This window comes from Oratosquilla oratoria, chromosome 43, assembly GCF_046742065.1.
Source record: "Oratosquilla oratoria isolate Oo_2021 chromosome 43, ASM4674206v1, whole genome shotgun sequence".
Lineage (NCBI taxonomy): Eukaryota > Metazoa > Arthropoda > Malacostraca > Stomatopoda > Squillidae > Oratosquilla > Oratosquilla oratoria.
In genome coordinates this window covers 11,708,646-11,721,421 of record NC_134819.1, presented here as the reverse complement: position 1 = coordinate 11,721,421, position 12,776 = coordinate 11,708,646, and the positions used below count along the sequence as shown (strand labels likewise).

General features: G+C 40.1%; 1 protein-coding gene across 3 annotated transcripts in view; it reads left to right on the top strand.

The window, feature by feature from the left end:
- The first annotated feature begins 356 nt into the window (after positions 1-356).
- Positions 357-12,776, top strand: part of hook (hook microtubule tethering protein) — a 439,379-nt gene continuing 426,959 nt past the window's right edge. For all 3 annotated transcript variants that reach the window (XR_012966008.1, XM_076179534.1, XM_076179535.1), the window contains exons 1-2: positions 357-497; positions 8,240-8,319. Coding sequence is in view for 2 of the 3 variants with exons in the window: in XM_076179534.1 (XP_076035649.1) it covers positions 459-497; positions 8,240-8,319 (119 nt within the window). In the remaining variant the exon portion in view is untranslated. The remainder of the gene's footprint in view (positions 498-8,239; positions 8,320-12,776) is intronic.

Here is a 12,776-nt window from a genome sequence, read left to right as displayed (position 1 = left end):
CCCTAAAGAAAGCTGTAGGGATTTTACACACATCCTATTTCTATTAATAGTATACTTTGTTTGTAACATAATGTTTCTATATCTAGAATTAATTCATTAGAATTTATTTTCTATTCCAAATAGTTAGATATTGGTAAATAACCGCATTTACGTTATGTAGACATTATTGTTGAAAAGAGAATAATATAATCTAAATATTAACTTATCTATTGTTTCCTAATTGTGTGTATATTGTAAAATGTAAAGCTGTTCTTAAACAATAGTAAAGTATAAATGGAAATAAACAGTTTTTAGGGATTTTTGTCATCTAGGGAATATCCCTACCAATCTTTCGTTCGCCATTGTCGGAACGCTCAAGGTATTCTTCAGTCAGGCCAGTACAGATTGTAAACAGTGAGGAGAAGGACGGAGGTAGAATGACAGTGAAGTGTTAGCAAAGTTCTGTTTTAATCATAGACATGGAGAAATCACAGCTCTGTGACAGTCTTATGAAATGGGTTAGTATAAGGAGAATTTATCTCCTCTCTTCACTTTGTGTTAGTTTCGAGATAAGAAAAATAATCTAGTTGTATCGTACCTGCAAGAGTGAGTGTAGCGAAGGTATGTTGTTTGGTTTGTTTCCACGGAAAAGGCAACAGGAAATATTTTAAATAAACCTTTATCGTCGGTACTGTGCGACTGATTTAAGATGTGTAGTAAGCTGCGTTCCTTGTTTGATCAGCAATAGTAACAATTATTTAATATATTACATACGAACTGAGTGGTTGGTGAAATTGACACCTTGACATTTACAAGGACAAAAATGGATTTAGTTCTATCATCTATGGCGATGACCGACAGCAAGTGAAATGTAAATCAGCATTTTATGTGTTTGATTATCAAATAAACTCTATGAAATGAATTGATGTAACAGACGTGGTTATCCAGGCGCGTTGGTGTTTGCTCTCTACCAACCTGACAAGCCAGAAGAACATACCCACTATCAGCCTCATGATTGTTAGGAGGAGTATCTCCTCCTCCCATATCAACCCCTATCTGTGGGAGTCGCTCCCTATACAGATTCGTTGATCTTCGAGATTGCCTTTGGAAATTGTTAGCAAACATGAGTTTAGGATGTCCCTTTGCATGAGAGTAATTATTTTTTATTTAAAAAAAAATACCATTTTAATTCCTCATTTAGTTCATCCGGTGTTGGTAATAGTTCAGGTGTAAAGAAATTGTGGTGTCCAGTTAGGCTTTTGTTATCTTTATTTAAGCATGAAGTAAGTGTGGGGCCCATTGCATTGGGTATTCACAAATTGCTCCTTGCTCTTATTTTGTGTTACATTACATGTTTATATTGAATTGTTACTTAATGAAACTTGTATATGCATATGATATACTTGGTGTCTTCCCTGAGGAAGTTGGGATTTCCAACCTGTCCACATAGGAAGAAACTTGAGACTGATGCATCCTCAGTCTGGAACTTGGGTTATGTACAAAGGAGATGGAAAAGGGAGATACATGGATTAGAGGGTTTGGATTACTCGCAGCGACTAAGGACTCTTAACTTATACTCAATTAAAGGGAGATTACTTAGGCATGATATAATTAAATGTTGGCATATTTTTCATGGGAAACTAGCAATTTCTCGTGATGACTTGTTTCCTCGACCCTTGTTGAGTAGCACAAGGGGCCATGATTTCAAAATTGGTCACACCAGAACACAAGTAGAAGTACGGAGAAGGTATTTTAGTATTAGATGTGTGAATTTGTGGAATGAATTGCCAGCAAAACTTGTTAACTGCAGTGATATTGATGTGTTCAAACGAGGTCTCGCAGCTTATCTCGGTGATATATTATTTGATTATACTGCATAAGGCAGTACCAATTGACACCTTGACACATTTCCATACAATGTTGCTGCTTATGATACACTATGCAGCCAGTAGCAATTAATATATAAATGTCATGTGTAGAATTATGGGCTGGCGTATCAGCAGAGTGCGGCTTTCTTGCCTACATCATAAGTTGTGTGTGGATGGGAAGCCCACCAGGTAAGAGAAAAAGAGAAGGTCCTTGTTCTCCCTGTTAGAGGAAATGTGTTGTCTCACATGTTCTATATTTATGTTTTTAGGACAGTTTTCCCTCCCACATAAACATAAAGAGCAGTGACTCCTGTACTGGCACTTTGTATATGTGATACACCAGTTTATGATGTGCAAAATTATTTAGTGGAGAGGCTGCCAGACTACAAGGATAGGTCAATCCACATAGATCATGTATACATCGTGGAGCTCTTGTCTTAAACTTCCACATGTATGATTTTCTCCAATATATATACTTTGTTAGATCTTATATATAATTCATACATGGGTCTTGTGTATCTCAAGGGAGTTGTCAAACTGGATCAGATTCATCATCAAGTTGCTAAAATTTACCCCGGTTTGGTAGCCAGGACATCTGGAGACTTAGGGCACTCAAAGGAAATGTGATCCAAGGATTTCAGTATACTCTAGTACAAGTATAGTAACAGAACAGCAACTTTGTCTATTTTGTCTTCTATACCAAGCTTGAAACTAGCAGAGTTGTTCAGTGAAATAAGTGATTTATTGAAGAAATGCAAGAGTATTGAGTTATTTCAATCAATATGCCCAGTATGTGCATATAGTGATGACTATGTGTGTGTCAAAATACAGCAAGACTTACATACTAGAAAATGGAGGAGAGATTTTTTTCATGGATTGGATGGGGCTTTGTAATGAAAAAGAGAGAAATGTAAGACAGTGATGACCACACTGCACTAGTTCGTAATGATATAGATATGCTGTTGTCATCTGGTGTTTTCAGGTAGTCATTCATCTAAGTATTATTAGCAATACCTAAGCATGATGGAAAAAGGAATGTGATTGTGTGACCTCTCATTTCAGGACATGTCAGCAGCAAGAATTTGTTAGGGTATTTCGAAGATCTGGTGAAGGTGTATGATAAGATTGACTTAGAAGCTTTGTGGAGTGTGTTACAAAAATGGAATAGGATGAAGTTTGTTGAATATTACAAGCAGGGCATATGTGAGGGTTAGGAATAGGTGGTAATAATTGGTTCTTCTTGTAGATCTCTATGAAGAAAATTTGTGCTCTTGTCTATATTGTATTAGTGTAGGAAATTATTGTTACCAACTTATGGTAGTGGGGAAAGGAGCACTTGCTTTTTGTGTGAAAGTTTGGAGAAAACATAATCAAAGATGCTGGTAAGTAATCTTGGGCTCAGTCTGGAGATAGTGTCAACTCCTTAGGGTGACACCTCCAGATGGGTGTCAAAGAATTTTGAAGACAAGATGCAATAAGGATATGATTCCCTTTTCATGTCCTGTCCCACAGGACTGTCACTTGTCACTGCCCACCATGCCCCTGTATGTAGGGATGAATGCAAAGAGAAGGTTGTGTGGAGTAATTTTATCCATGTTCCTGCATGAAACTGATATATAAGGGGAGCTGGAAAGAATATATACATATATATATTTTTTTTTGTGGATTAGATTAGTTGTTTGAAAAAGTGACTGGTGTTAAAAGCATGGAAGAGATTAATATAAGGGAATCATGAAGGATGAAATTGAATGTTTTTGGGATTATGTGTTTGAGAAATGCTATAAGTGTTACAAGAATGGATATAGTAAAAGATTTGGAGGTATGGCAGAGGATAAAAGTGGAAATAGCTGATAGATAATCATAATTGTTACCTGCAATTTCACTGAATTGAAAACTTGCTGCCCCACTGCAGCTGGCAATGGTCCTCAAGTAAGGGACTTTGGACTGACTGTCAGATGTGTTGTATTGATGTGGGACGGTTTCTGTCACCAGCAAAAAGTAATGGGAAGATATGATCCTTTGAAGTTGATAGAGGAAAATATTGGGCCCAGTTAAGAGACTGGGTGTTAGTCCCTCAGGGCTGCATCCGCTTTAGTAAGTGAGGGGGTGGACAGACTTTGAAATTAGGCAGTATCACTGTCTATTTTGCAGAACCACCCCTAGTAGGTATTCATCATTGCTCCTCAGGGAAAGCTGGGTAGTATAATGAATGATGTGGTGGTTAGGCCATGTGTAAAGAATGAACAAGGAAACAAGCAAAGAATGTGGAAAGCAGAAGTGGATGGAGTGAGCTTGAGAGGAAGACTGAGGATGAAATGAATAGATGTTTAGATTAAGTGGTTTTGGATTTCAATAACCATCAGCACAATTTATTCATGAAGCCTTTGGTGCCTATATAACTTACTTTTTTCTGATTTCTGGAATATAGATACTTTTACACCACTCTCCCTTGGAGGAGAGTGGAGGTGTAAAAAGTGTTGGAAGATAGGCTTGAAGAAAGAGTACTGGGATGATTTGGGTGCATGGAAAAACGTGTGATGAAAGATTAGTAAAAGAAGAGTGGAAGGCAGAGATGGACATAGTGAACATGAAGGGGCAACTGAGGATGAGGTGAATGGATAGGGTAAAAGGGGCATTGAGCAAGAGAGGGATGTCTGTTGAGCAAGGAAGGGAGAAGGTAGAAGATAGGGGTGAGTGGAGAATGGTTGTATATGGATGATGCTGTGATGCATAGAAGGGAGTGGGTGGGGCTTAGGGAGTGGTTATGTGTGAATGATGTTTTATTGCATACCAAAGGGATTTCTCCCTGTCTTATGTTTCTACAAGAGGGGCCTTGCTGTGGATGTGCTGTATCTTGCTGCATTGCTTCTGACCCAGGGCAATGGGCAAGATGCAGGGATGACCTCATCCAGGAGGAGCCAAGGTGGTGAATGGGAGTGGAATCGTGCATTTTGACTGACTACCTTCCTCCCTAGTAAGGGTAAAAAACCCTTGGTGTGTGCGTATTTATTTACCTAGTTGTATTATATGGGAAGGGGAGCTGTGCTTGTAGTGACCTGTCTTTTTATCTCTCAGCATCTAGTTTGTTCTTAGATTCTTGTATGGTGTTTACACACACTATTGTTTTGTCTTGTTTGCTCCAGACATCTACCTCTGTGTGTGGAAAACTATTATTATTATTTTATTATTATTATTACTTATTTATTTTATTCTAATTATTATTATTATTTTTTTTTTTTTTTTTTTTTTTTTCTCCAAATCTGTAACTATCCTTTTGAGTGTCTTTTTGTGTCCTCTTGTTTTTCTTTTCTCCCACTTTAATAAGTCTTCTCTGTTGAGGACTTCCATGCCTTTCATGATTCTGTAAGTTGCCAGTAGATCTCTGTCTCTTCTTTGTTCCAGGGTTGGTAATTCCAGTTTAGCCAATCTTTGTTCGTATGTCAACTTTGAAAGGGTTGGGGCCATCTTTGTCGTTGCTCTTTGGATTCTTTCTAATTTCTTATGTTCTTTTTTATACTGGGTGTCCATAGTGTTGCAGCATACTCCAATCTGTCTTATCAGTGTGACTAATATATATATATATATATATATATATATATATTTTTTTTTTTCTTCTTTCTTTCTTCATTATTTCATCCAATTAATTGAAAGCCACCGTTATTAATCTTAGTAAATTGTAGGTTTCTCCAACTGTTTTGTTTATATGTTTGTCTGGTGTCATGTCTTTGATAATTACTCCCAGGTCTTTTTCAGAGCTTTCTTTACTTCCTTTGTACCAATTTTATATTGTCCTGATATTCTTTTTTTACTTTTTTCCAAACACTATTATACAACATTTCTTGATGTTGATGTTCACTTCCCACTTTTGGCTCCATTCCCAAACTTTGTCCAGGTCTCTCTGTAGTGATTCAGTCTTTTTCTGTACTTTCTTTAGTGGTTTTGTATCATATGCAAAAAGTTCATATAACATTCAACACCTTCATCCATATCATTTATATATGTGTGTATATATATATATATATATATATCAAACATTATCGGAGCTAATACTGAACCTTGTGGGACTCCACTTATCATTTCTTCCCAGGTCGAGTTTTTATCTCAAAGTACCACCCTCATTTTTCTCCCATGCAAGAAATCTTTCATCCATTTAAATAATTTTCATTGTACAGCTGTTGTTCTGAGTTTTCTCAAGAGTTTTTTGTGTGGTACTTTATCAAATGCCTTTTGCACATCCAGGAAAGCACAATCTGCCCATCCATCCCTTTCTTGCATTATATCTATTAACCTTGAATAAAAACAAATCAAGTTTGTTGCACATGATCATCCTTGTTTAACACCAAATATTTTTGGATTCAATATATTGTTTTCTTCCAGATGTTTATCCATCTATTTGTGTTTGTGTGTGTATACACAGACATATATGTGCTGGAAGGAAGTAAAAAACACTGGACTCAGAAACAGGGATTAAATTACCTGTTTCTGAGTCCGGTGTTTTTTACTTTTTCCAGCAAGGTTCCTGGACTCCAGCTTTTTCGTATATATATATATATATATATATATATATATATATATACTAGCCAATTACCTGAGCATTGCTGTGAGTTCATGAATAATCTCTAACCTAACCATACCATACCTAACTTTAACCCTTAATCCTAACCAAAATATTTTTTAAATTAAATATAGCTTTAAACACTTCCCCTCCCAGATGTGCACCCCCCCTACCCGAAGGTTGGGAAACCCTAGTTTGAAAAAAACATGCATACACAAACACAAATAGTGTGCACATTCTTTTGCGTGTGTGAGTGTGTGTGTGTGGATTGACAATAAATGCCTACAGCTAAAAGGTGAAGAAATGTATCTACTTTATTTATCTTCAGAATATATATGGTTATAGGGGTTTATTTGGAAAAACCTAGGAAGAGTTTGTGAATAGTAGTAGTAGTAAAGGGCAGGATAGATAAGAGGGAGGATGGGGGATTTGGAGGGCAAGTGCCAGGAAAGGATGAAATGGGAGGAAATTAGTTTTGATAGGTGTGGGGCAGACCCACTTGAAATTTCCGCCGCACTAAAATTAAATGAAAATAAGCAATATTTCAACATTTGGTAAAATTATACAATCATTTTACATTTGCATAATTTTTTCTTAGAAAAGCTATCATGGTTTGTGGCAACATTGATTTCACAAATATGAATAATATTTATGAACACATACAATGGTTTGTTTAATTATATTGATTCTTATGCTACAAAAATGATAACTTGAGGAGGGACTACAGTAGTGGCGTGTTCCCTAACCATAAACCACCTAACGTTAACCCATAACCCTAACCAAAATATTTTTTCTAATTAAATATAGCTTTAAATGCTCCCCCTCCCAAAGTTGGGAAACCCTAGTCAGAAAATACATGCAAACACAAATACCATGTGTACACATTCTTTTGTGTGCATGTGTGTGTGTGGATTGACAATAAATGTCTACAGCTGAAAGGTGAAGAAATGTATCTAGTTTATTTATCTTCAGAATATACATAGTTATAGGGATTTATCTGCAAAAACGTAGGAGTTTGTGAATGAACTATTTCCGCCCACACAAAAATTAGATGAAAATAACCAATATTTCAACATTTGGTAAAATTATACAATCATTTTCCATAAACATGCTTTCTTCATACAAAAGCTATCATGGTTTATGGCAGAAATGTATCTAGTTTATTTATCTTCAGAATATACATAGTTATAGGGATTTATCTGCAAAAACGTAGGAGTTTGTGAATGAACTATTTCCGCCCACAATAAAATTAAATGAAAACCAATATTTCAACATTTGGTAAAATTATACAATCATTTTCCATAGACATGCTTTCTTCTTACAAAATCTATCATGGTTTATGGCAACATTAATTTCACAAATGTAAATAATATTTATGGATACATACAATGGTTTGTTTAATCATATTAATTCTTAAGTCACAAAAAATACTATGCGACTTCAGGGAAAACTACATAAACCTCCTAACTTTAACCCTTAACCCTAACTGAAATTTACGTATTTATTTGTTATTATTATTATTTTTTTTTTTTTTTTTTTTTTTTTTTTTTTTTTTTTTTTTCGAAATGGAATATAGTTATCCAAGTACCTGGAGAAATAAGGTATCAGAATATATATGGTTATGGGGGTCTATCTCTAAAACTCTAGGAGGATTTCGTGTACATACAAACACACAAACAATCAGACAGACAGAGGCTACTACTTTATTATAATATATATATATATTTGTTTAACCCCATTGAATTACAGAACAACAACTAGTGTTTGTGTGGTCATGTGTTATATATACAACAGTCATACAATCTGCCCTACATTTTTATTTTCTGTTCCTTTTCAGCTGGAGACTTTTTCAGACACAACCGTGAAGGTGGACTCTCTGACCAGTGGCGTGGTCATGGCCAATGCTCTCCACCAGATGTAAGTAGATGTTTTATAGGGTTTCCATTGTTGTCACATGCACATGCCAATGCTCTTTTATTATGAGTAGTGTGGGGATAGTGATTTTTTGCTTTGTGATCTCTCTCTCTCTCTCTCTCTCTCTCTCTCTCTCTCTCTCAGAGCCTCTGCTCCCTTCCTTCCCAGTCTCCTCCATCACGCGCACACACACGACTCGATGGCACAGTGGTTAGAGTTTCTGGCCGCCACTACTGCGGTGCAGGTTTGAATCCATCCCAGTGCAGATATAATTTCAGTATCGCTGCGTTACTCCAACTCTCATGGGCGGGGAGTTGGGTGTGTGCGCGTATAAGGTCACAGCATTACCCATACATCGGTCATGTATGAGCTCTGGGCTCTCTTCCGGGAGGGAAATAGCTGTCGATCATGAGTCCAACATGTGATCAAAGACCATGGTGAATCATGCACACAGGCACATACGTCATTTATTCTATTAGCCATCAAGCCTTTACAGAAAGATGAAGGAACCCTCGTTATGCTTTACCATTTCGTTGTCATTAAACGAATTTGCTCGTTCGACTAAGCCACTGTCAGTTAATTTTGTTCTGCTGAGGCAACCGCCCCACGCAGGATAGTCTTGGGTCGCCATGTAGGAGTTGAAGCAGTATTCCTTAGTCTGAAATTTGTGGACCCCGTAGTGGGCAGTGTCACAAACGTGCCCCCTCCCCTTCCCCCCCCCCCACACACACGTACACAAAATAGTGGTAGTAGACGTTTGGCGATTGAATCAGTAATGTGATCTCGAGGAGGTTAGGTAACACGAGTGCATCTATACATATGAGATACTTAGGGCAATGGGTTTGTGATCGATGCGGGGATGGCATCTATGGCATTGTTATCTAGATGCAATCGATAGGCCTCGGCGCTGTGAGGTACGGGTGTTTTCGGACCCATCAGTGTAGCATGGTGCGCCATGCAAGGTGCGCATTGGGCATGATTGCTCAACAGAATATGGTCATATGTAGCAAAAGTAGTGTGTAGTCAGTTTTTAACTTGGCAGGGGATACGTTTGCCCACCGTACCCCCTTGACCGTTGAGTTGTATCACCTCGGTGCACTTGGATATTCGAAAACTGTTGTCTTTACTTGTAAATACAGTCATGGCACATGCTTTTCAGACTGATTTTAGAGCTTGTGTTTGCTCCGTATATTTACGCTACAAGGAAGTGTTAGACTATAGTGCATTCATTCACATTGTAATTATACTTAAAGCAGCACATTATGTGTGATCTATTAGCTGGTGTAGTTTTGAGAAGTGAATGTCGTATTTATTACTCCCTCAATGTGCGTATGTCGACACACGTGACACATGTCCTCTGTGGGAGGATAGGTTGTGGGTCCCCCTAGCTGGGGTGGGGTGGGGTGAGTGTGTTTGCGTAATGAGCAAGGCGGGAGTAGGGGGTGGGGGTGGTGACGTTTGCAACGAACACCTGGCCAGAGAACAATTCAGGATACCAGTGTCCTGGGGGAGAGCGATGGAAAAGGAAGTTGACAGTTCGCATGGATTTGAACGTGCACGCATACTTTGCCTGATTGTATTTCATTAGTAATATGCATCACTCGGTTAGGTTTGGCCTTGAATTGAATTGTGCCGTCTGACAACTATTTCTAAATCCAGAGTACTTCACACAACGGTGCCTGTTTGTATTCAAATGTGTGATGGGTTCATTCTGGCATTCGAGTGCAAACACCTCTCATGGCGCTGTGGTTAGAGCTCTGGCCTGCCACTACGGAGGTCCGGGTTCGAAGTATCGCAGCGCTGAGGGGTGTTACTCCAACTCTCGTGGGCGGGGAGTTGGGTGTGTGTGTGTGTGCAAGGTCATAGCATTACCCATAGATCGGACCTACGAGCTCTGAGCTCTCTTCCAGGAGGGAAATAGCTGTCGATCACGAGTCCAACACGTGATCCAAAGACCAAGTGAATATGCTTGCCAAAGCTGTCACAGTATTGGGGGTTGTGCATTGTATAATTACATTGCTTTCCATTGCTCCACAATCACGTTTCTTGGTTGAGGATTATTATTTTCATGGCTCTGGACATCTTGGCTACCGAAGCGACGCTATACCTTGGCTAAAGGTACAAATGATGATGAATAGCTGGCGGATTGGCGCGTGCATTTATTTACCATGCTGTGTGGTTGGCGTCAAGTATAGCTGTGCGAGTGTTGTGACAAGTTTCCTTACACGTCGTATGGTCTGTGATTTGTTATCAGCTGTTCGAGGACTTGCCCTCGGGTCTCAAGGGGAGCGTGGGTTGGGTTGTCCCAATCCGTCGCGTCGTTGCGGGAGCAAGGGAAGGGAACGCTTCCCTGCGGGCAAGAAGGGAAGGCAGAGGAGCAGCCCGTACTGGCAGTAACTGTGGGCTCCTCGCCCGGGGGAAGGAAATTGCAGGTTTTCTCCGGACATTGGGAGAGTTAGAGGAAATTCATTGTGGGGGGGGGGGTCTTCCAAGTTCTGTGGTAGTTACTGAGAACGAGTTAATGGCAATGGAGTAGAAGAGGATGGTAGGAAGGTAGGTGGATGGTCTATGAATGGTGAGGGGTTGGAGTGGCGTTGGCGTCGGTCGTGTTTGTGTGTAGGCGGGGAGAGGAGATCGTGAGATTTGGACGCGTCCACGTACGGTAGACGCAGGCAGGCAGGCAGGGCTTTCTCACTGCTTTCGTGCTTTCAGCGTCACCCTCGGCATCTGTCGTGACACAGCTGAGATGTATTCAGTGCTCAGAAGGACTGTATTTGTTCTTGGAATTTCTTTTCCCTACGATCAGGTGGGGGTATTTATGTGATTTTCTATTATTTTTTCTCGTGTCGAGCCACACATGTAACAGATGATTTCGGAGCATGACTTCTGGATGCAGCGTTAGTATATGTAAATCTCTAAGTGCATACGATTGATGTGCAATTCACCTCATTTAGGTTTTTTTTTTACACTGTTGGGAGGCTCCTCGGTACTCAGAGATGAATGAAATGACCTGGCAGATCAGAGTGAAGGATAAAGGGCCACCCGACACGGAGGGGGGTAATCTAGAGGGGCTCTTTCTTGGGAGGATCCCGGGTGTGAAATGTTCAAAATTACTTCAAGACCAGCAGTTTAGACCAGAAATCCAAATGGAAAAAAGAAAACTAGTTAGTCTATTAAATTATCTGAACTGGAAGCTTCAGTTCAGCAAATGCTCGTCTAAATTTTCTCCGGGCCAGTGACAGGCGATTTTATTCGCGTGTGTAGAACCACAGGAAGGCTCCTGCTCGACGCAAAGGCAGTGCATCAGAGTTGAGAGCGGGATGGACCCAAGTCTGTGGCTTAGTTTGGGTGTTTTCATCCTGGCAGCATACTTTGGCATTTGTTTTGACTGATGGCCCGCCCTTTTCGTATTCTTATTTTTTGTTATTATTTATTATTTTCATTTAATACTGGTATTGTTATTATTCTTTATTCATTGATTAACTAGAATGCAAATTTCCTTTACTTCTTCATTCCTCCTTGCTTTTGACCCACGCCCCGATGTATAATCAGACATCCCGAGTCACTCTGTCGTGATGAGATGTCAGAACCTCATTTTCATCCACTTTCCTTCACCCCACCACCACCATCATCATCATCATCATCACCACCACCACCATCATCATCATTATTTCCCCCCCCCCTCTTCCCTTTTCCTTCCACCTCCTTTTCCCTACTTAGTTTCGTCCGCATGCCTCCCCTTACCATGTTGTCTCTCTGCTCCTGACTCTCACCCCTCTGCCGTCAACACCATTTTACACCTTACCGTCCCGGCCCTCTTGTTATGCATCGGGGATTGTCTCCGCCGCACTGCCCACAGTGCCGCCTAATTATCGTTTCTTGCCGTGTGCGTCGTGTTTCCTCTGCTCTAGCTATCACTGATCCTACGCTCGTCCGGAAACTGTGGTCGTAGCCAGTCCTCCCTTCACTTCTGTATGACCCCTGTTGGTTGGGTGTGTGTGTATGTGTTAACCCGGTGGTATTTGCCTAGTAGTGATGCATGCGCAACTAACTGCGCGTGGCTGCTCTCAGCATCTTTTTTTGTAGATTGGGGTCCCGGGGAGGGAGACATGGCCTCATTCTTCCCCCCTGCAACCATGTTTCGATCTCCACCCGTTCTTCCCTCAACGGAATAAAACCATCTGAAGTTACCTTTGATAAGTTACACATTGTGTTACCCAGCCTACGTACTTGGCCCATCCATGGCTGAGCGAGGTGGCCTAAAATTACCCAGAATAAACCCTTTAAAGTATGTCACGGGCTATGTGTGTAACACGTATGTAACATATCAATGGCCTTCTCATTGAAGGACGGCCTGTGCGTCCTTCGGTGTCCTTCCTTGAGTGACTGCAAAGGCGTCACGGACGAGGAGGAAGTGATATCCGCTACGTCACGTTACCCCCGTCCTCCTCTCCTCCGTC